This window comes from Lepus europaeus, chromosome 14 (genome assembly GCF_033115175.1).
Source record: "Lepus europaeus isolate LE1 chromosome 14, mLepTim1.pri, whole genome shotgun sequence".
Taxonomy (NCBI): domain Eukaryota; kingdom Metazoa; phylum Chordata; class Mammalia; order Lagomorpha; family Leporidae; genus Lepus; species Lepus europaeus.
This window is the reverse complement of record NC_084840.1, coordinates 56,375,189-56,400,238: the sequence shown is the minus strand read 5'-3', so window position 1 is coordinate 56,400,238 and position 25,050 is coordinate 56,375,189. Positions and strand designations below refer to the sequence as shown.

General features: G+C 38.7%; 1 protein-coding gene across 2 annotated transcripts in view; it reads left to right on the top strand.

Annotated features, from left to right (window-relative positions):
- Window positions 1–25,050, top strand: part of FMN2 (formin 2) — a 358,901-nt gene that overhangs the window by 68,589 nt on the left and 265,262 nt on the right. For both annotated transcript variants that reach the window (XM_062210677.1, XM_062210678.1), the window contains exons 3-4: window positions 9,458–9,605; window positions 20,318–20,373. In XM_062210677.1, coding sequence (XP_062066661.1) covers window positions 9,458–9,605; window positions 20,318–20,373 — 204 coding nt within the window. The remainder of the gene's footprint in view (window positions 1–9,457; window positions 9,606–20,317; window positions 20,374–25,050) is intronic.

Below are 25,050 nucleotides of genomic sequence, written 5' to 3'. Positions count from 1 at the left end.
TTATAGTTTTTGATTTAAAGTCTGTTTTATCTGATGTCAGGATAGCTATGCCTGTTCACTTTTGGATTCCATTTGCCTGGTTTATCTTTTTCCAACCCTTCACTTTCAGTGGTGTGTATCTTTGTGAAGTGAGTTTCATGTAGGCAGCATCTTGTGTGGTTATGAACAAGTTTAAGAAAATATATGAAAATTTGAGGAATAAATATATGTTGGTTACATATAAATGATAAACAATTATTAAATATATTTGCTAAAATGATATTAACCAGTGAAGAAATATAGAATATAAAAGATTATATGCATTAGTTCTGGAAGTACTTTGATTCTTCCATAATCTATATATAAATTTAATACATCACTATTAAATTCACAATAGTTTTTGAAAATTAACTTTACGAAAACCCTTGAAGAATAAATTTTTGATGACAATGAATACATGGCACTGCCAGGAAGATTGGGCAATATTGAGAGATATCAATAAAGCCATTGTTACCAAGCAGTATTTACTATTACACATAAATTAATGAAATACCATGAGTAACTCAGAAACAGATTCATATGTATTTAAAACAGTGTTAAATGATACAGTAATAAGTGCTAAGTGTGGCATCTTAGTCTAATTCAGATCTTGTAACAGCCACACAAAAAGCAAATCTGATCAACACATTTCACATTGTCCATGGACTAGGAAAATCACAAACTCAAAATACCATCCAACAATTTAATTCTTTAGGCAGAGCTCTGGAAATTTGAAGAGTAGAAATACATGAGTCTTCAAAGTCTTCCTACAGAAAATACTGTGTGATGGGATGAGCATTTTTAGTAGTCTCCTTCAGTGCACTTGGCAGTTTCCCTCCTTAGAGCTCATGCCCAATCACAGTTTGGTTGAAGAAATTCTTTTTGAGGTCATTATGATGAGGTTAGAGCTCTCTACTGGCCTAAGTTAGATTTTATCTCTGGAACCTAGAGGTAGATTTTAAGAATGCATACAAAGCATTTGGTTAACTGCATGCTCTGAGACAGTTTTTACCCTGGAACAAACTCTTGATATGTGGTGGGAGAATATACTTCTTTGCATGCCTGATACAGAGTTACCATATTTTGCCACTTAAATATGACGCCATTGGCCCTGATAGTCATAGAGCTAGGGCACTGCAGATAGCCTCTTCTGTAGTGCGGAACCCAAACTAAGAATTATTCCCATCTAGATGGACACACCATCTCTACTCATTGAGTGACAATTTATCAGAAATTAATTTAGATTATGCACTATTATACAGACTAATGAACAATGAAATTTTCTTGTACTTAGTAATACCAGAAAAGTATTCATCTAAAATTTTTTAAGGTGGTTACCCAACCTTTGTCTTAGCTATGAAGATCTCCAAAAAAAAGTCTACTCTTAGATTGTCTTTTTTTTTTAAATTTTTTTTATATTTGTTTGAAAGAATTACAGAGAGAGATACACAGAGAGAGTTCTTTCATTTGCTGGTTCACTCCCCCCTAAATGTCTGTTATGGCCAGGGCTTGCCTAGGTCAAAGCCAGGAGCTTATTCCAGGTCTCCCGAATGGGTATCAAGGACCTAAACCCTGGGCCATCTTCCTCTGTTTTTCCCATTTGCAGGGAGCTGGATTGGAGGCAGCTGCAAAACAAACCAGTACCCATGTGGGTTGCTGGGCAGATGGTGGCTTTACCCACTACACCACAATGCCAGCCCATAGAATGCCTAAATTTGAGAGCTGTTTCTAGCTCCCAGCTCCTGGCTTCAACCTGGCCCAGCCCTGGCCTTTGAGGACATTTGGGGAGTGAGCCAGCAGATGGATGACTCATTTTCTCTCTTTCTTTCTCTCCCCCACCCTCCCTCCCTCCCTCCCTGCCTGCCTCTGCCTCTCTGTAATTCTTCCTTTCAAATACATAAATAAATCTTTAAAAGAGAGAGAGAGAGAGAGAGCATTTTTCTGAATAGTGTTCTAAATTAAATTATTTGTGGATTGTAGCTCTTAGTTATTTTGAAGATTATTATTTAAAAATGGTTAAAAGATAGGGAAATATCTACTGAAAGTAGATTTTTAAATTGTAGGTATGTATTCTGTTTATTCCACTTTTAGGAAATCTCATAGGCCTGTGGTAGAAAGCTTACTTTTTTTAAAGGAAGAAATGATGCACTTCGACAAAAGCCAAAATAGACATTAAGAATTCAAAAGAGTGAAGTGCTCTTATAAATATATATATATATATAAAATATATATATATATAATATAGCATTATATATATAAATATATATAATATATCCTGTTTTAACCCAGAGATAAAACTATGATTTACTGTATTAAAGAACAATTTTAATTGACACTGACCTTTGCAGTTCCTTAATATTCACTAGGTGTCTGTTATTTAGACAGAATAAGATCCTTTGGGAAACCAGGAAATGCAACATATGGTAATTGGTAGCCAGGAACCTAAAGGCCTTATTTGGGAGAATAACAAGTGCAGTCTTGAAATGTTAACACAGAATCACCACACAGAAAAAGACATTTATGGATGGTTGAGGAAATGCCACAGGGCAATAGTTAATTGAGTGCGAAACTAGTGACAATCAGCACAAATGCCAAGAAAACTTGGTTTCCTCAACTACTTCTCATTATATCCACAGCAGACAACATTGGTTGCTTCTCTGTAGAGATGTTGTTGATGATTTCGATGATTTTGAATTGCCCTGAAAAGGACTTTTCTTTTTCTTTTTTTTTTTTTTTTTTTTTTTTACAGGCAGAGTTAGACAGTGAGAGAGAGAGAGAGAGAGACAGAGAGAAAGGTCTTCCTTCTGTTAGTTCACCACCCAAATGGCCGCCACGGCCAGCGCACTGTGCTGATCCGAAGCCAGGAGCCAGGTGCTTCCTCCTGGTCTCCCGTGTGGGTGCAGGGACCCAGCCACTTGGTCCATCCTCCACTGCACTTTCGGGCCACAGCAGAGAGCTGGACTGGAAGAGGGACAGAATCCAGCACCCCAACCGGGACTAGAACCTGGGGTATCAGCGCCACAGGCGGAGGATTAGCCAAGTGAGCCATGGCACCGGCCCACCATGTAGTTTTCATTACCCTTTCCCCACTCTCCTTTCATGCCATTCCTCTACAACAAAATAAGGGCAGGCATTTTTCCTGACTTACTGAAGACAACATTGAAGCTTTGAAAAGTTAGGATGTTTTCCTAGGGTAGATCAATGTGTAAATTCTAGTTTTGTTTACTTCATATTTTTCTTTATATTATATGGTACCCATGGATTTAGCTCGAACAAATAATGCAATATTTTGGTTTTTCTATATGATACCCACCTTTTGATACCTTAGTAAACAAATGAAGAAAATGGTGTTACTAGATTAAGTCACTGCCCATATTAACAAGTCATATATTTTCTTTTTATGGGAGAAATGTGTTAATTCAATAGTCATTCAGTGACTTTTATGCAGTCATCCCTATAATATCAAGAGCTAGTGGGGACTTGCAGGGTCTGTGTACATCCTTCTCATCCTGAAGGAATTTCCAGTGAACCTGAGGAAAGATGATAGGTACTCACCATTCTGGATAGCAGGCATATTGAGTTGGCTTTCTGATTTGGGACTGTTCCAGGTGAGGTGGAACATCAACTAGAGGAGTTGTTTTTTTTTTTTTTTTTTTAAGGTTATTTATTCATTTGAAAGTCAGAGTTACAGAGAGGCAGAGGTAGAGAGAGAGATCTTCCATCCTCAGGTTCACTCCCCAAATGGCCGAAATGGCTGGACCTGGGCCTATCTGAAGCCAGGAGCTTCTTTTGGGTCTCCCCTGTGGGTGCAGGGACCCAAGTACTTGGGCCATCTTCTGCTTTCCCAAGCAGAGAGCTGGATCAGATGTGGAGCAGCTGGGACTTGAATCTGTGCCCATTTGGGATGATGGTTCTGCAGAATGTGGCTTTCCCATTATGCCACAGTGCTGGCCTCCAACTAGATTTTTAATGAATGATGAGATTGTGAGTTGCAGAGAGTTCAGGTGAGAGATGGCGGACACTAGAAAGGTCATTTAAATGGAGTGATGCTCCCCTGAAGAAACAGAGGTGAATTTGGGTAGTTGGGTGGGAAGAACATAGGGAAATTCAAATGATGCCAAGTCAAGGTGCAGAGCTGGGATTTGATCCTGTAGACACTGCAGACCTGTGAAGAACACTTATGCTCATTTCTGCTGGCAGAGTCATGCTACACACAAGAGGCTTACCGCCGTGGCACCAGAATGTGTTAGGATCCTGTGGTGTGGTTGAGAGACTGGAGAACCAACCCAGCATTTATTTTTGTTTGTTTTTCTGAGGTTTTATAGAGTGCTTCTAGTATACTTTATATTTTGGTGAATGGTGAAATCACCAAAGTGACGGTTGATTCTCTTGACTGTTGGTGCAGCCCCTTTTGTGTGGAGACAGCTTGGAGGCTAAGGGATTGTTTTTAGGTTGACGGCTCTTTGTCATTGGTTGTGGGGCCAGGTTTGGAGTCTGTGGAACACTGCAGCCCTCTTTTTTGCCCCTGCCTTGTCCTGGAGATCCTCGAGGCCCAAGCTCTGTAGTAAGCATGTTACATGCATTGTATTTTACAAATGAGAAATCCAAATGTGGGAGTTTTTAAGGTAGTTTGTTTCAGTTCACACAAATAGTGATGGCTGAGGTGCTACCTCAGGTGGAGACCCTGTTTGCCCTTCATGGTGTTGTGGTGTTGTGGCTACTTGATTTTACTCTACTAGAAAATGTTAGGAGGCAATGACTGTGAAGATTAAAATGGGTTTTTGGGTAGATTTTCTGGTGTGTGGATTTAGTCAGTTACTAAATTTTACTAAAATAGGTATTTTTGCCACTAACTGCAGGGTGAAAGATGTTAGAAAGGTAGCTGCATTTCAATGCTTTCTTAAACCACAGCCATGTCCATGTCACCTGTTAAGTGACCTAAATCAAGTCAATCATGTATAACCTTTGAATAGGTTAAGACTTAACTATTCTCCAACAACTGAGAAATTCACTGTTTTTTTTGTTTTAAAAGATTGTTTATGGCAGAATGCACACAACATTTAACATCTTACATGTTTTAAATATGCAGTGCAGTATTGCTGTATATATTCACATTGTTGTACAACCAATCTCTAGGACTTTTTCATCGTGCAGAGCTAAAGCCCTCTACATGTTAAATTATAACAAGTCTTGGGGCCGGTGCCATAGTTCACTTGGTTAATCCTCCGCCTGTGGCTCCGGCATCCCATATGGGCCCCGAGTTCTAGTCCTGGTTGCTCCTCTTCCAGTCCAGCTCTCTGCTGCGGCCTGGGAGGGCAGTGGAGGATGGCCCAGGTGCTTGGGCCCTGCACCTGCATGGGAGACCAGGAAGAAGCACCTGGCTCTGGCTTCAGATCGGTGCAGCGCTGGCCGTAGCGGACATTGAGAGGTGAACCAATGGAAGGAAGACCTTTCTCTCTGTCTCTCTCTCTCACTGTCTGTAACTCTACCTGTCAAATAAAAAAAAATACTCTATTTAAAAAAATTATAACAAGTCTCCATTTTCTTTTCCCCAGCTCCTGGAAACCACCATTTTCTTTCTAGCTATATGATTTTCACTACTCTATAAAGTTATTTTTGTAACTGGTTTATTTCACCTAGCATAATGTCTTCAAGGTTCATATGTCTTTACATGTTATAGCATGTGACAGGATTTTTTTTCCTTTTTAAGGTAAATGATACTCATTGTATGTATACGCCACATTTTGTTTTTTTCATCAGTGTATAGACACGTGGGTTGCTTTTACCTTTTGGCCTTTGTGAACAATGCTGCCCTGAATGTGGGAGTATAACTATTTCTTGAGAGCTTGCTTTTTCTTTTGTTGGGTACATACCCAGAAGTACAGCCACTGGATCATATGGTAATTCTGTTTTCAATTTGTTTTAGAAACTGCTGTACCATTTTCAAAAGCAATAGTATCATTTTACACTACCAGCACATGTGCACAAGTTTTCCAGGTTCTCCACATTGTTGCCAGTGCTTGATATTCTTAATTTTTAAGGTTTGTTTATTCATTTGAAAGGCTGAGTGACAAAGAGAGGAAGAGACTTCTTTCATTCACGGCTTCACTCCCCGAATGTCCACAATGGCCAGGGCTGGGTCAGGCTGAAACCAGTAGCCCAGAGTTCCATTTGGATCTCGCTTGTGGGTGGCAGGGGCACAATTATTTGGGCTGTTTTCTGCTGCTTTCACAGGCACATTAGCAGAAAGCTGGATTAGCCACTGGCACTATGGCACAGCAGGTTAAGCCACCATCTGCAGCACCGGCATCCCATGTGGGTGCAGGTTCGACTCCCAGCTGCCCCACTTCTGATCCAACTCTCTGCTAAAGTGCCTAGGAATGCCCAGATGAAGCTTCTGGCTTCTGGCTTTGGCCTGGCCCAATCTTTGCCATTGTGGCCATTTGGCGAGTGAACCAGCAGATGGAAGATCTCTTTGTCTCTCTTCTTTTTGTAACTCTAACTTTCAAATAAATGAATAAATCTTAAAAAGCAAGCAAGCACGCAACTGGCTTGACAGTGGAGCTACTGGGACAGCACAAGTGGCTGCTTATTCTGCTTTGTCACAACACCAGCCCCAGCACTTACTACTTTTTTGTGGTAGCCATCCTAAAGGATGTGAAGTGGTATGATGAGTGCCTTTTCTTGTGCTTCTTGGTCATTTCTGTATCTTCTTTGGAACAACATCTGTTGAAGGTCTTTGCCCATTTTTAAACCGGGTATTTGTTTTTTTGTTGTTGACTTGTGTGAGCTCTTTAAAAATTCTAAATATTCTTATCAGATATGACTTACAAGTATTTTCTCCCATTGCATAGGTTACTTTTTGACTCTTTAGAGGATGTCCTTTAATGCACAGAAGTTCTTAATGTATCACTTTTTGCTTTTGTTGCCTGTGCAACAAATCAAGAAATCGTTGACAAATTCAATGCCAGGAAGCTTTTCCTCTGTTCTAAGCATTTTATATTTTTAGGTCTTTTTATTTATTTATTTATTTATTTATTTATTTTTGTTTTTTTTGACAGGCAGAGTGGACAGTGAGAGAGAGAGACAGAGAGAAAGGTCTTCCTTTTGCCGTTGGTTCACCCTCCAATGGCCGCCGCGGTAGCGCGCTGCGGCCGGCGCACCGCGCTGTTCCGATGGCAGGAGCCAGGTGCTTCTCCTGGTCCCCCATGGGGTGCAGGACCCAAGGACTTGGGCCATCCTCCACTGCACTCCCTAGCCACAGCAGAGAGCTGGCCTGGAAGAGGGGCAACCGGGACAGGATCGGTGCCCCGACCGGGACTAGAACCCGGTGTGCCGGCGCCGCAAGGCGGAGGATTAGCCTAGTGAGCCGCGGCGCCGGCCTTTAGGTCTTACATTTAGGTCTTTGATCCATTTTTTAAATTTTAATTTTTGTATACAGTGTAATGATTTACTGAGCTGTTATGAAAGAAAATCTCAAATGAAATTCCATCCATCACATAGGCATTTCATGTTACATGTTCAATGTTAGTATGCATGGGATACCTATGAGGTCAGGGCATGTCTGGTTCACCACCTGAGTAGATGCTTGACTACAACTTGCAAGTGAGATTCATGTAATGCAGACATGAATGAGGCAGGATTCTGAGCCCAGTTATTGGCAACAGGCAAGGAGATGTCCTCCAAAACTGCAGGCGGGATGAGCACCATCAGGGCACAATGACCTTGACACCTTCCGTTGCCTGAATCTTCAGCTATTCAAGTATGGGGTATTCTTTGACATTTTAGCCGATTCATTTATATCAAATTACTTCAGTTTCTCCAGTGAGATATCATATCTAACATTTATCATGTTAGTTAAATAAACTACTAATTTCACTGATGAAAAGCTATTCCTGATGTTCAGTAAGCTAAATAGTGAAGCTTCAGTGTTGATCACATATGAATAGCTGAAGTGCTTAGCCACATCTGAAATGTAGCCTTTTGTTGATAATATCCTAGCTCACCCCACAGACTGAATGCTTATTTAGGGCCAAAATTGAAACTAACTGATCCATACATTTTTTAAAAAAGGCTTTCTGTTTTATTTATTTGAAAGAGTTACAGAGAAAGATAGAGACAGAGCAAGAGCGAGAGACAGAGAGAAGGGGCTTCCATCTGCTGGTTCATTCCTCAAATGGCTGCAGTGGCTATAGCTGAGCCAATCCAAAGCCAGGAACTAGGAGCTTCTTTGCAAGGGGGTAAGGGGGGTGGGGAGTGCCCACGTGGGTGCAGGGCCCAAGCAATTGGGCCGTCTTCCACTGCTTTCCCAGGAACATTAGCAGGGAGCTGGATTGGAAGTGGAGCAGCCAAGACTCGAACTAATACACATATGAGATGCCAGCACTGCAGGCAGAGCTTTAACCTGCTGTGCCACAGCACTGGGCCCAATCCATAAATTTTTATATTACTGTTATTATAATAGACCATGTTATACATTTTTAAATTAATTAAGCAAATTACAGAGACAGCAGCAATTTGCCATTGGTTAAATCATGCATTTTGCAGCTCAACCTGGTGATTATAGTGTTTGTGTAGTGTGTGTTTAGTTTTCATTTCACTTCTAGGATTCTGTTGTTCCCTTTGCTTTACTGATGTTGACCAAAAAGTGCTAGGGAGATGTACATGAATAGAAAAATGTCACAAAGACAATACGCAGCATAGATATCTTGAGTGTATGTACTGTAAAAAGGTTAAACATATTGTTATTCTGAAATACTAAAGAGCAGTTTTCCTTGAGGCAGCTTCCTTTGAGAGATTTCTAGTTTGTCTCTGGGTGCTAGGTGTAGTTACAAGCCTTCTTCTCATTCTGTCCAGGTTCTGTTAGTCGGCAGTTGGCAAGGCCTTTCTTTGCCAGAAGATCCTCATCCATTTCTTTTATTCTTGGGAGGTTCATTTACTTTGTCAAGATTTCTTTCCTAATTAGTTTCTAGTTTGGACCCAAGATAAATCGGTTTCCTGGGTCTTTTGTTGTTGAAGGCAAGGACGCTATTGCCGTTCCATGGTGGCCAAGGACAGCCTGTTCTTTGACTTTCCCACAAGCATATAAACACTTTTTAAAGGGACATGATACTCTAATGACTTAAAGATTCTAGTTCAAGGAGTTCTGTATTGAGCTTCTGGTTGTCTCATAATTCCTTGTCTCTTCCTCCAAATGAAGAGACTTAGATTTTACCATTGAAAAGAAATTGACATAAGTATGGCTATGAAAATGAAATGACTGTGTCAAAGAATGTGTATCTCATGAATCATTGAAGCGTGGCACAAAAATGCTGTTTTAATGTTTTATATATGTGTGTATGTCTATGGGACTTATATAGACGTGATTTTTCAATGTATCAGTCCAGATTTATTTATGATTGAATTAATAGCATTTAAACATTTTCTGTTTTAAATATAGCAAGATCAACTTTACACCTGGGCTGCAGTTAGTCAACCCACACACTCGGCGGATTACACAGAAGGGCAGTTTCCCAGGAGAGTCCCGTCTGTGTGGCCATCATCTAAACCTCCTCATGAAGAGCACAGGTCGAAGAAGGCCGAAACAGGTAGGATGTGGGAACGGTGATGCTCTGAACTTGTGCAGCATAATGTATCTTTGCAGTACTCACTGGGTAGTGAGTGTGCACTTGTTTTCTAAGTGTTTTTTAGTGTATAATTTGCAAATAACTTAAAATCACTGGAGGCTTGTTAAGTTGAAGATTCTTCTGCCACATATTTAAGAGAGCCGAGTTAGAGTGTTGGAGGACAGGATACTGAAATTCTCCAGTAATTACTCTGTACACTGAAGTTTTTTTTTTTTAATTCATGTTTAATTTTAATTAATTGTTAACAGATTCAATATGATTTATACATGCAAGTCTAAGAATATAGTGATATTTCCTTTCTCCCGTCCTCCTTCGTTCTACCTTTGTTTCTTTTTCTTTTTAGTTTTTGAGACAACATATTTTAAATTTACATTACAGTAATACTTCACCAAATAAGAAGTTTCATATGTGAAAAGCAGAAACACCCTAGTTTAGGGGGAATATACACAATAGCTAGAAACAATAATTGATCAGACGTACATTGAAGTTTAAGAGCCGCTTCCCTAAGGTATCCAGCTGGAGCCAGCCCTAGAGGTCAGAGGTTTACATTGCATTTGGGATGAGTGGGACCCAAAGAGGCATTTCTGACTACTGTCTTCAAAGAGGATGATGGTCACGCCATCTCTTTTCTGTCAATCTCTTCACTGACTGCTTTCTTTGTATTTTTCTTATCCCTTTTCCTTTGGAGATATCTGAGAGAGAAAAGATAGAGATATGTTTTATTAAATCTCAGTTTTATGTAGCTATTAATGGATTATGCAGTATTAATATGTAATTGTTTTCTTTAAACTTTTTCTTTTGGTTCTTTTATCTCTTTGTTCCTTTTGTTGTCTTGAAGTATTTTGTGGTCTTGCCTGGGAAGATAGTGTGAGGTTAGCCTCGACTTTATTTGGAGGAATTTCAGTAGGATATTGATCCCTAAGCCTGATTTTAAGAAAATACCCTGTCACCAGAATTGAGAATCATATTTGTGTAACAATGCTTTATGAAATTTTGTTGTTTTATCCTTTGTTCTTCATTTTGTGTTGTAAATTCCAACTTTCTCTGGGTAGACTAGGAATATTGACTTCTGATGCATAAATGAAAACTGAATAGAAGGGAAGAATGGCTATTTGTAATTTTCATCCTGACAACATATTCCGAAGTGGTAGCATGGGTATCAGAGTTAAGAATTTTGATTTTTTTTCCTCATTGGCTCACAGGGAGAAAATACTCCTAAGAAAATTAAACTGGACTTGTAGCAAGAGAGCAGAACCCAAGAGTGTGCAGCTTGGACTCTTTTTTACCAGCTTTGTGATCTCAGACACATTTCCTACCACTGCACTCAGTTTTCTCATCTCAAAAATGATGATGAGAATAGCAGCCACTACACAGGACTGTTTTGAGGATTATATGAGTTTGTGTGAACCACTAGAATACTGCACTACCTGGCTTAGTGTTTACTATTATAATTATTATTGCAATTATTTCATGTTGTTGTATTCCTCATGAGTTCCCTTTAAAACTTTACAGTCTTATTCTTGTCTCTTGTCTGAAATTTTTGCTGATTCACTGCCCAGATGGCTGCAATGGCCAGGACTGAGCCAGGTTGAGGCCAGAAGCTTCATCAGGTCCCTCACATGGGTGGTAGGGATCCAAACATTTGGGCCATCTTCTACTTTGCCAAGGTCATTAACAAGGAGCTGAATTGGAAGTGGAGTAGCCAGGACAAGAACTGGTGCCGATATGGGATGCCAGTGTTGCAGGTGGTGGCTTTACCCTCCATGCCACGAGGCTTTCCACCATCCCCCCAACCCCATACCACATGTCCAAAATTCTGCAATAAGGAACCCGGCTAACTTCCTGCTTTTAACTCCGTCTCTGGAGGGATGTGTTTAGGAAGTATTCCTCTTCTTTCCTCTTTTCACCAGTGCACTAGATGAGAACCTTGACCTCAAATGTCTCTTTTTTCAGTATCCAGTGGTTTTGAAATACTGCTTAGTATTCCTTGGAATAACCAACAAATAAGAGATGAGATGTAGGAAATGTTCCTTGTAGGACCCCCTTGTAACATTAAGGCTCAGCAGTTAATCAAGGGCCAAGATAGAGTCCCCTAAAGCAATGATCTGCAGAGATGTGGGGACTCCAGCATGGTAGTACCAGAATGAATGAAAGTATTTTTAGTCTTGAAAGGAAAAATATGCAACTGAAAATACTGATCCCATTAGAACAATTTATCAATTTTATTGAGATACTTTATAACTTATATTCTTATCCTATATCATTGATTAGGGTGATATTTACATGTTTTTTTCTTTCCTACTATGTCTTTATTTCTCTAACTGAAATGTTTACATTCTAAAATTTTAGGATACTTTTAAAAAGTTATGGAACATTTTGTCACTGTTATGCATATTGGAGGAGCACTTGACAGAAAGATAATTGAAAATGGAAATCTGAATTTGAATTTTACTTTGGTAAAAGTTGATAGTTGGAATTGAGACCATAAAGTTTGTAATCTAAATTTTTCTTCATTATTTGATGTCACTTGCACAATATCAGAGCAAGTAATTTTTAATACAGTAACTTGTCTCCTTTTAAACTATGCATTCTTGAAGAGGATAATGAAGGTAAGTAGAAGGTAATTTAGCTTCATGGCTTGTTTTCCTCCAGTTGATATGTTTTATAAGCCCCAAAAAACTGTAGAGCATTCTTTTGTTCAAAGTGATCTAATGATGCTTCCTGAACTTTTCCTGTTGTAGCAGGAAGACTGTTTGGAAGACTCTTCCTTTGGGTAGTTTCATTCCCAAGGAGACTCACCACTTTCTCTCTTCAAGTTGGACAATCATAAGAGAGAAATTCCAATCTATGAGAGAAAGAATCGTGGAGAATATATTGCTGTTTTATATCAGTTGCACACTTTGATAATGTCATTACTATTTGCTGTGTAATTAACAGAGGTTTACATGTTACTGTGTAGTGACATCCTGGTTAAGCCGACTACATGCAATATTGACCCCTTTCAATTTTGATTTCCATAGAAGAGTTCCATGACTCTTTTTTGTTTTTTAAGAAGTAAAACTTGCAGATCCATCTTAGAAAATTGAGAACTTGTTTTTTTGTTTTTTTTGTTTTTTTTTTTTTTTTCCTTTTTATTCCTTCCAGCTCTTCTTAAAATTGGTTACTAATTTGCATGTGTAGCTGTTCTAATTTGTGCTGGTGCTTCTTCTGCCTTTCTCATGTGTCTTACTTTAACTTTTCCGTGATCCCTTCTGTTAGAGGTTTCTCTTCATCCACATATGTAGAGGAAGGACCTGACCATTCTTTATACACATTTGCTGAGGTGAAGTCTTGGTGCCTCCCCCCATTAGTGACTTGCAGAAGGGCTGCAGGTTCCTGTGAATTCTTGGCTTCCATAATTGCCTGTGTGTAGTTAAGCACTGGCTTTTTAGATGAGCTGAAGGTGTTAAACTTGACCTTTTCAAGACTATAGCCTGACTGAAAAGGAAATTAGAATGCAATTTGCTTCAAAACTTGGTGACAAGAAGAAATGCTTCCTGGTTATCTTGTTTATTCTTTATCTTCACTCTTCATTTCCTCTGACTTACTTGCTATACCCACCCTCCCACACCCATGGTGGTTCTCTTTGTTGGATTATCACCTTTTATTTAGATCTCTATCATCTCAATTAGTTATGTATCATAATTTATCTATTTATATATACACATGTCTTCCATGTAGACTTCTGGCATTTTGAGATTTCTTGGCATATTGTATACAGTTCAGTGTTTGAATGAATGAATGAATGAATAATGACTTTTGTTGGGAAAGACATAAATGAATAAAATGTCAACTGAGCAAATGAATGCAAGATTTGAGGGAGTTTTTTTGTGTGTGATAAACTAGTTCATGGACCATTTTATAGCCTCGGTGTCAAGTTTCAGAGGCCATTTATCAGATTTACACAAAACTAATAAGAATTAATTTGAATTTTGAAATTCATGTAGAACAGAAGCGGGGTGTGAAGATGTGAACAGGAAATTAACCCTTCTTATTTCATTTCTGGAAAATCAAGTCCAATATGTTTCTTTGAAAATGTGAATGGCCAAGAAATAATGGAGTATTGATTTTAGAAAAAAACTTGGGCTCAGAGAACTGTTGAAGAAAATAAATGGAAAGAGATAACAGCTGAAACATTTTATGCAGAAATCCTAAAAAAGTATGTTTATGTGCTGACTGAATTTTAATCCACTTTTGTTCCAAAAGAGATTTGAGTAATTTATAAATATCTAAGATGGTTTACAAAAGAATAACAAAGAGAAATGGACCAAACTAAAAGGAACAATAAAAGGAAACTGAGATAAGCTAGCACATTGAAATATATCTCAGAATCTGTATTTTGTTAAAGGTAATTAGATATTTATCCCTCAGCTTCAAAGCAAAAAGGGTGATGTCAACAATCCTGAATCATCCACAGTGCCCATCGGATTGAGAGCAACATACTTTGAGCCTTAATATCCAAAAGAAGTCTCTCTTGTGGTTCCTAATAAAGGAGCTTCTGTGGGATATAATACATGTTTTGTCTCCTACAGATAATTCTCCATTTTTTGTACAAACACACTAGGATAATTTAAAAAGTTAGTGGAAAATGGAATTAAGAGGTAAATTTATTTTGTGCAAATGATTTTTTTTAACCTTGTCTACTTAGAGGTTTATTTATTTGAAGGGCAATTACAGAAAGAGAAAGAGAGATGGTGAGAGTGATCTTGTGTCCATTGGTCCATTCCCCAAATGGCCACATTGGTTGGGGCTGAGCCAAGCTGAAGCCAGGTGCTGGAATTCCATCCAGGTCTCCTATGTGGGTCGAGGGCCCAAGAATTTGGGCCATCTTCCACCTCCCTCCGAAGAACATTAGTAGGGAGCTAGATCAGAAGTTGAGCAGCCACAACTTTGAACCAGCACTCATATGAGATGCCAGCGTCACAGGCGGTGGCTTAATCCATTGCTCCACAATGCTAGCTCCAGCCTTCTTTATTTCATAAGAAATTTTTCTTTATGCTTCCATGATAAGAGGATACCAGGTGCTTCTCAATGGGAGAAAATGATTTTGAATTCCTGTATACAAGGAGTCTTCAGAAAATTCATATAAAATATGTATTATGAAAAAGTTTATGAATGAATTTCTGATTTTCTGCATCAATTTTTGTGTTTGTAAAATTGTCTTGCTGTTTCTTGTTAGCTAGTTAAGGCCTGGGTGTGGATATCTTTTGTTGTCAGTGAAGGGCAGATCCATACTATAAGATAATCAAGCAACCAGAACATAGAGTTGACTCCATTTAAGAAAATGTAAGTGTTTAACCTCATCTTCGTTTGCAGAAGGACATTTATATCAGAACTAAAACATCTACCACTTATTAGGCATCTAATCATAATCCATCCTATTTAAATGAAGTTTAATGCCAATTTTTTAATTTGAATTGACTGAATTGAAACAAAATGGTGGATGATATTGGAAAGAAGCTATTAATAATTTTACATAAGTACATTCTCACTTAAAATGTAAAACTATTTGGGGACTGCTTAATTTTTATTGATTTGCTTTTAAAAGGGTTATACTCTTTTTAAAGTACTTTATTAATACAAAGAGAACAGATTTCATGTATTTCATAGATACAATTATTATTATTTTAAAGATTTATTTATTTGAAAAGCAGAGTTCCTGTGATCCACAGGGGGATATATCTATCTTCCACCAGCTGGTTCACTCCCCAAATGACCGAAATGGCCAGGGCTGGGGCAGGCCAAAGCTGGGAGCCTGGAACTGCATTCAGGTCTCCCATGTGGGTTCATGGGTCCAAGCACTTGGGCCATCTTCTGCTGCTTTCCCAGGTGCATTAGCAGGGAGCTGGATTGGAAGCATCTAGGGCTTGAACCAATGCTCATATGGGTTGCCGACATTGCACACAGTGGCCTAACCTGCTGTGTCACAACACTGGTCCCTACAATTCTCAGAATATAATGATACTTCCCTTTCTCCTTCTTCCTTCCTTTCTTTTTTAATTTTTGTGATAATGTTTTATTTACTTGAAAGCCAGAGAGAGATGGGGATGAGGAGTGCAGATCAAAAAGGAGTGATTTTCCATGTGCTGATTCACTCCCTAAATGCCTTGCAATAGCTGGGGCTGGATCAGGCTAAAGCTTGGAGCCAGGAACTCAATCTGAGTCTCCTACATGGGTGCCAGGGACCCAACTGTCTGAGCCATCACCTACTGCCTCCCAGGGTGTGCATTAGCAGGAAGCTGGAATTGATAGTACAGCTGGGACGAAACCAAGGCACATCAATAATATGGGATGCAGGTGTCCTGAGTAGTGGCTTAACCCCCGTGCCAAATGCCTGCCCTGAAATAATTTTTATTCGAAGAGTCTAGTTTCTGATTATAGAAGTGACGAATGAAGGAAGTGGCAGTCTGAAGTATACCTTCTAGGCCGGCGTGGCGGCTCACTTAGCTAATCCTCCTCCTGCGGCCCCAGCACCCCAGGTTCTAGTCCCAGGTGCTCCTCTTCCAGTCCAGCTCTCTGCTGTGGCCCAGGAAGACAGTGGAGGATGGCCCAGGTGCTTGGGCCCTGCACCTGCTTGGGAGACCAGGAGGAAGCACCAGGCTCCTGGCTTCGGATCGGCACAGCACACCGGCCGTGGCGGCCATTTAGGGGTGAACCAATGGAAGGAAGACCTTTCTCTCTGTCTCTCTCACTGGCTGTCAATAAATAAATAAATAAATAAATAAAAATAAAAAGATTTATGAAGTATATCTTCTAGAGTGTTCTCACTAGTTATGCTTTAACTGTTCTGATTGGTGACTCTTTAGTGGGGTTGTCTGTCACTACCAGGATGGGCTTAAAGCAGTTCCTTATAGTGTTCTTGGGTCCTGAAAGGATGAGATTGTTGGTACCAAGTGCATTGGAGTTTGTGTGAGCAGTGGTAGCTTTGATTTAGGGAGTTCTGTGAACGCTAGGGCTAAGCTGATTTCTCAAATACACCTTTCCAGTGTCTCTAGTCTTGTACTATTCCTCAGAAGCCAATTTACTTCACACTTGCTGCTAGCACACTGACCTCTTTACTGCATGCTTGCAAATTTTTGCCAATTCTTTCTCTTATCTGCATTCTTCTTTCTATGCCCTCTTTCTTCTGTTTTCCCTTCTTTTTTCACTTTGTTATTTTTCCTTTTCCTTAACATTTGTTTTTCTTCTCTCTTAGTTTGTATTCATTTTCCATTTATTTGCAGTAGAGTTGTTCTATACATCTCTTTCCTCTTGACCTTCTAGAACTTATATATTCCAGTTTGTGATTAAATTTGTCCTAAAAGTTTTAACACATGGATTCAAGGAAATGAAAAGCATAATGAAAGGCTTGGGGAATGCATTCAAGTATTCATTAAATGAAGACGCAGGGAAATTGAAACTTTGGTTATAAGTCTTCAGGGTATTTTTGATGCATCTTTCTAGCAGACATTGTTTTTAATTACATTGTTCTGGTAAGCTGTACTTATGCTTATTTACCATCAGGGCTCAGAAACTTGCTTTTTGGGAAGATTATCAGGTCAGGGACTTTGGAATAAAGCTAGAAGCATCATATAATTTTTTTTTAAAGATTTATGTATTTATTTGAAAGGCAGAGTTACAGAGCAGCAGGGGCAGAGAGAGAGAGAGAGAGAGAGAGAGAGAGGTCTTCTATCTGCTGGTTCACTCTCCAGATGGCTACAATGGCTGGGACTGTGTCGATCCAAAGCCAAGAGCCAGGAGCTTCTTCCAGGTCCCCCCCACAGGTGCAAGGGCTCAAAGACATGGGCCATCTTCTGCTACTTTGCCAGGCCATACCAGAGAGCTGGATCAGAAGTGGAGCAACTGGGATTTGAACCGGAGCCCATATGGGATGATGGCACTTCAGGCAGCAGCTTTATCCACTACGCCATAGCACCAGCCCCCATATACATTTATAATGCAGAGAACTCTTTGTGTATCACCAACGAGTCTTTTGGGTTGTTACTGTACTATCTCAATAGAAAGGAAAAGAGAAAATGTCCTATATCAGTGTAAAGCCAGAACATGTTTTGAGTCCTTTGTGTTCAGGAGGATTTAGAAGCAATGAGAAATAATATAAAACCAGTGTTCTGGAGTTTGGTTTTGCCTTAATATTAACTTACTAGCTTTGATGTTCAAAATCTTATTTGGCTTTGACTAACTTTAGCAATAAGTTCAGAGTAGAAATTTGTCAGTGTAACAGATGAGAATCCCATTTTTACTTACTAAATAGTATTTGCCTAGGGAAATGGCTGTATTTTAAGAGCATTTATTTATATTCCATTGCCACTGTGACATCCATGGGTTAGGTGACTAATTCACACTATTCTCTACGATTTTTGCTTTGAAACATATACACTTAGGAGCTATGTTTTAGCATAGTCAGTTAAGGCACTGGCTACAATGCCAGTGTCCTATATGGGTGCTGGTTTGAGTACTGGCTGCTCTACTTCTGATCCAGCTCCTTATTAATGGCCTTGGAAAAACAGCAGAAGATGGCCCTAGTGCTTGGACCCCTACATCCAAGGGGGAGACTTGGATAAAGCTTCTGGCTTTAGTCTGGCTCAGACCTGGCTGTTGAGACCATTTGAGGGGTGAACCAGTGAATGGAAGATACATCTCTCTCTCTGTCTCTCTGTCTCTGTCTCTCTCTCTGTTTCTCTCTCTCTCTCTCCTCCTTCTCTTTCTGTAACTCTTTCAAATAAATATATACATTTTTTTGTTTTGTTTTTTATTTTTAAAAAGAAAGATATACACTTAGCTGAAGCCCGGGAATTAGTGGAAGGCAAGGTAGTGCCTGCAATGCTTATTCTAAAATCTTTTCTCCCTACCCTGGATGCCCCCCTTTCCTTGGTGCCATCCATTTTCATTCATTCTTTTGAGTTTTCATTTGTTCTTTGATTCACTCCTACAATTACTTAACAAATGTTTAAAGCATCTACAGAGAACGTGCCAGGTACTCTTTTGGATGCTGGAGATTTGTGGGGAGGGGCCCAGGGGAATCAGCAAAAATGCCTACTTTCATGAAGCTTATGTTCTAGTGAATAAGAGTGATAAGAAAAGGCCGGTGCTGTGGCATAAAAGGCTAATCCTCCGCCCGTGGTGTGGGTATCCCAGATTGGTGCCTGTTCATGTCCTGGCTGCTCCTCTTCCTATCCAGCTCTCTGCTTATGACCTGATAAAGCAGTGGAAGATGGCCTAAGTGCTTGGGCCGTGTACCCATGTGGGAGACCTTTAAGAAGCTCCTGGTTCTGCCTGCTGGCTCCTGGCTTCGGATGGACCCAGCTGCAGCCATTGTGACCTTTTGGAGAGTTAACCAGAAGATGGTATATAATTATCACATATTATAATATATGTCATATATATGAGAGAGAGAGAGGGGTCTTCCATCCACTGGTTCACTCCCCAGATGGCTGCAATGGTCGGAGCTGGGACAATTTGAAGCCAGGAGCCAGGAGCTTCTTCTGGGTCTCCCACGTGGGTGCAGGGTCCCAAGGACTTGGGCCATCTTCTACTGCTTTCCCAGGCCATAGCAGAGAGCTGGATTGTAAGTGGAGCAGCTGGGACTCCAACCAGCACCCATAAGGATTCCGGCACTACAGGTGGCGGCTTTACGTGCTGCCCCCAGCGCCAGCCCCGTCAGTGTAGTTTGGCAGTATGTTATACCAGTTAATCACCAAATGCCTTTCATTTTTCAGTAGCATTACAACATGCATCAGCTGCAATGCTGCTAAATTTGAATTGTGAAAATGATTGTTGAGAATGACTGCTGTATCTTCTGCCTGGTGTCTGACCCGTGTGCCAATCAGGAGGAGCAAAGTGATGGGTTGGGTTTGGGACAAGGGAGCAATGTGACTGAGGCATTAATTCTGTACATCACCTTGCCAACAACCACTTGGTTATGGGCCTTTGGTTTCTTACCTCTGAAATGAGGATAGACTGTATTAGCAATTCTCAGACTAGTCCATGGGACACTGGAGATTCCTGAAAGCCCTGTCATTTTTATTTTTATGTTTTTAAATTTGCAGACAAGGATCATTTAGGAGATAGCAAATCCTGGACTTCGTTATCTTTTTGATTTTCTCTCTTGATAAACTTGTTTTCTCCCAGAACCTCTAATGACAGAGGCTAAAGGAACAAAATCCTTCCCTCGTTACTCAGAGCTATTGGTGACAGTGTTCATTACTGCTTATTGAAGTCAGGAGGTAATTTTTCAACAATCAGCTAAAGCTGTTGGGATCCTATCCTTCAAGATTGATAAAGTGGCTTCTATCACAGCAGAGATTTTAAGTGAATAATAAAATATGAGTAAGTGGGAGTCTTAGGAATTGCTGGTACAATCTAGAAACTAGGAATCCAGAAAAATAATTGTGGTCAATATGTATTAGGAGTATTTTGATTTATGAAAATAACTAATGATATGAGTGTGTTCCATTTGATGTGTTGTATATCCTGAAAAGTACTCATATCCTTATAACCCAGTAGTATAATTGAAAGACCGATATTTTTGAAATGTATGGCTAAAAGTATACTTCAGTGAAATTTTGTTTTCTGACTGAGCAAATGGGAAAAATTATTGTTTAAGTTATTGACCGTCTGCTTCCTTTCTAATCCAGAATCTCAATCTGCTGTTTTGGAAGCCCCGAATAAGTATCCAGATGCTGTCCAGCAGGTAAGAAGATCTTGTTAAAATTCAGAATCCCCGTCTCTGTCATTTGTCTTGGAATCATGACAGCATCTGTGATTTATGCCCCCATCTGTCCAGCTGGAGAGGTGGCCCTTGCTTCCCAAAGTCTGCAGGAGATCCAGTCACACAGAAGGGGAGATATGTTCTTTCATTTATGTTTTGCAAAGAAAATCAGCCTTGAAGTGGAACTGAGTACAAGCTTTTCAGAAGCTGTATCACGCTATATCCAGCCAAAGAGTAGGACCCAACAGCAGCTGTCTCCAGCAGGAAACTCTGGCCATTTCCAGAGAAGTCTGTGCCGAGATTTGCCTGGGCGAATAGTCCCCTGACACAATTAAGTGAAAATCTGTCATAGCTTTTCTAAAGTCAAATAAGATTTTAAGTTGCTCTGGTGAATGAAACATTAGTTCATGTATGTCTAGTTTCCATGGAGTCTTTTTTCCGTTACTTAAGGAAGCCAAATGCTGGTCTTTTTTTTTTTTTTTTCTTTTCCTTGTACCAATTTATTACAAAAAAAAAATCTTTAAGAAAGGAAATGATTGTATGCAATAGTAGTTGTGGATAGCAACTGTTCTTTCTGATATAAAATTACTTGTTTATTCTTTCATACAACTATGCATTTGAAAATTAACTGATGCGTCTTCACAAAGTTTTTGGAAAATGTGCGTTGTGAGAAAGTGATGCATCGGTTTCAAATTGTTATGCACCAAAACGAACTTCTCTTTCACTTCCATTTTCCACAAACTTTTTGAAGTACCCTCGTAGTATTAGAAATTGGCAGTAAGAACTTGAGTGTGGACTATCAGGAAATGAAAATATTCATACCTGGGTTCTACATCTAGGTCTGTTTCTGGTTAGTGATGACACAGACTATCTGGGATATAGCATTCTTCTTTGTAAAATTTAGATTGATGATATTGAGAGCTCTCCAAGGCATTAAATGAATTCCCTTGAAAAAAAAATTTTTTTCCCTGTATCATCCATGAAAGTTGTGCTCCCCCTAGAGGAGAAATGGGAATGTATAGTGATAAACAATGAGGGAGACATTTTATAGTCCTTGGGTGCTGTCATTAACCAATAGTAGCTAAGAGGAAAAAAGATAAAGAGGGGTAAAAACAATTCATAAGGTCAGCAGTAATTAGGAAAAAATAGTACCCTCAAAATATCCTTTAGAACATCCTCTCTTTAGTTTTTAGTTTTTTTGAGGCATAGCTAATTGGGACTGAAAAGAATTTTATTCAGTTTTTCTAAATTCTTATATTCAAGGATTAAAGAGCTGAAATCTTTGTTGTATATGATAATGCCAAAGAGAACCTAATAAAAAATATTAGATAATATTGACAATGATAAAAGATGTAGAGTCTTGCTCTATACATTAAGATTATAGCTGTACAATTTCAGGGTGTACCAGTGTACCAGTATATACATGTGTGTGAAATTATACAGTGAATTTGTTTTTCTACTGTGAAATATATTGCATCAAGTAGAAAACCTAATAGACAGGGTTATTTAAAATACCTGTACAATATCTTGGAGATTTAATGGTGAAACAGATAGAATAAATGTCACATATTCTCCTTTCCTTGTTGATAAAGAAGTATCTAGATGCCAGAAAATATAATAACTCAATTGAGAGATAACAATATTTGGAAGAAATTGAAGTTAAGCACTCATTAATGACATCATTTACTTTTGGCATTATTGCTCTTTGACATCATTATGGGCCTTGAATGATATGGATATGTTTCAGAAGCACTGGACATATGGGGGATATGTGGAACTAGAATTGATTTTCAACCTACTTTGTACCTATTATTTTATAATAATACCTTATGTAATCCTTATAATAATCCTTTACAGTAATTATTATTTATCCTTAATTAGTAAAGAAAGGTTTCTAGAAGTTAAAACTTATGTACCAAGAATCACAAAATTGATAGAGCCAAGATTTGCACATAGGTCTGTTTGACTTTATTCCTTTATGATGATAAAAGTTATACTTTCTTATGGTAAAAATTGTATTTTTACATAATGAATCACTCTATGACTAGTTACAAAAATATCATGCCAAAATTATCAGATGGATAAGAAGTTTATTTTAAAAGCTATTATAATTTCAACCTCCTTATACCATTTGAGTCATATATCGATTATTCTATAAGCATGTAGGTATATTAGTTTGCCTATGCATTTTAAAGTTTTGCCATCTCTTTGTGCCAGATTGTATTGATTTTTATTAACTTTTGCGCTTCATAAAAAGCATGCAATTTTTCATAGAGAGCACTTTGCTTTTTTCCTCTTAGACGCTAGATGGCAGCTCTGTATCTCTGTAAATTATCACTGCAGGCGGAATTGAGAGGTTTTAAGTGAGTATGCTCCTTATGAATGGTGTACACAAGAGGTTTTCTGGTCCATCCAATGCTGCCTGCGTTATTCTGTGGTCATAATGCAAGATCCCCAGGACTGCTTGGTCAGAGGCATGCAGCAGAATTGGAAAGCATCCTCTAAGTTTTTCTTCAGATGTGTGTGCAGGCACCTGTTGTCTCAATCTGAGCACACTGGAATTTACTGAATGAATTTTGACTGTTACTCTTTTTCTGTAGTTAATAATTCTGAGTTCAATATCCCTAGAAAAAAAACACATGACTCATAAAGCTTTTTCTCAACTAAGGAGTTGAAGCCTGTGGTGTTGCCAGTGTCTGAAGCTTAAAGGAAATGCAGCTGGCACCCAGGCAGAAAGAAAAAAAAAAGACTATAGCTGTTTTTTTTAGTGCTTTTATTGATGATGCTATCAAATTGGGAGGCTTTAAAATGAAACTGAATCTTTAGAGCTCACTTACTGATTATATTAAGTTAAAATAATATGCTCTGAAGAGATATGTCATAAAACTGAAATAGAACTGCCTTTTGATTTTGTTTTATATGCTTTGATAATTAAAACACTACTTAAACTGCAGACTCTTTTATATTGTATAGTAATAAAAGCTTGATATCAATTATTTTTAAGATTTATTTATTTATTTGAGAGACAGAGTTACAGAGAGAGAGAGGGAGAGACAGAGAGGTCTTCTATCTGCTGGTTCATGCCCTAAGTGACCTCAATGAATGGAGCTGGACCTGTCCGAAGCCAGGAACCAGGAACTTCTTCCTGGTCTCCCACGCAGGTGCAGGAGCCAAGGCACTTGGGCTGTCTTCTACTGTTTTCTCAGGCCATCAGCAGGGAGCTGGATGGCAAATGGAGCAGCCTGAACTTGAACTGGCACCAACATGGGAAGCTTGCATTACAGACGGAGGCTTAACCTACTACACCGTAACAGTGGCCCCTCAATATCAATTATTTTTCTCTAAAAATATTTGCTTTTGAGTTGAAGATTGGCATGTGGTTGCATGTTTTACCTGGTTGCCACTCAGTTTTTAACTTCTTTAAAAATTATGAACAATTTTTTTGGTTTTGAAACATTTTCCTTATACTCTTAATGTCTTTCTAATGAACATGGGCTGCTTCAAAGGTGAATAAAATATATTTTTTATCTTAACAAACTCTACCTTTGAGTAAGATTCAACAATATCAGGCAATCAAAAATAATCTGAACACATTTTAATATTTATCAGTTATGAATAGCTACATATATTACAGTGTTATAATGAAAAGATTAAGCTATATCAGCATTGTCTCACCCTATATATTATAAGACTGTATGTAAATAGATTCTCAAATTTCAGAAAAGTGCTTTGTCTAATCAGTCCTGTTAGGTTCCCTCAATGCCTAATGTGAGTGCAAACTTAGAAGAATTCTATATTTTTTCCATTGGATCTATATCTCCTGTAGTATTCTTTATTCAATGACCACTCAGTATAATTTATTAGTCAGAAACCTTTATTAGGAACAAATCAAGGAAGCAGATATGGTCAAAAAACATTATCATTGTTGATGGTGCATGACAGTAAGTCTTGGAGTAGACAAATTTGAAGAATAAAAGAGGCATTTGAGTATGAGGTGAGGGTAATTTTGAAGGAATAGTGATGGACACTTAAGAAGAAAAGCCATTTGAATTGGAGTGGAAGGTATAGGATATATGGAAGGGTAGAGGAAGAACTTGTTTACTCTGTGGTCCTCAGCTTGAGCAAAAGATAATACAGGCTGCACATCCCTAATCTGAAATGCTTGAAAATCCAAAACTTTGAGTCCCAACATTATATGACAAGTGGAAAATTCCATTCAATGAAACTTTGTTTCATGCACAAAATTACTAAAAAATATTGTCTAAAATTGCCTTCAGGGTCTGTGCATAAGATGTAAATGAAATATACATGAATTTAGTCTCATTCCTAAGATACTTCATCATGTACTCATATATGTCAATATTCCAAAATCTGGAAAAGTCTTAAATCTAAAATACTTTTGATCCCAAACAATTCAAATAAGGGATATTTAAGGTGTATGAGTTTACAAGGTGATTAAAAGCCAAAGAAGAAAAAAAATAGTCTACAAAACAGATGAAACATCAACAGACTAAGAAAAGCAGGACTTAATGGAGTGGGGAGAGGGTTACTTGGGTTCTAAAAATCATGGGGTAGTCATTCTTGACATCTTCCTCAGTGTCTGATTATTCTTAGGTGCTCCATAAACACTTTGACAAATAGAGTCTGGGAGGGGCATGT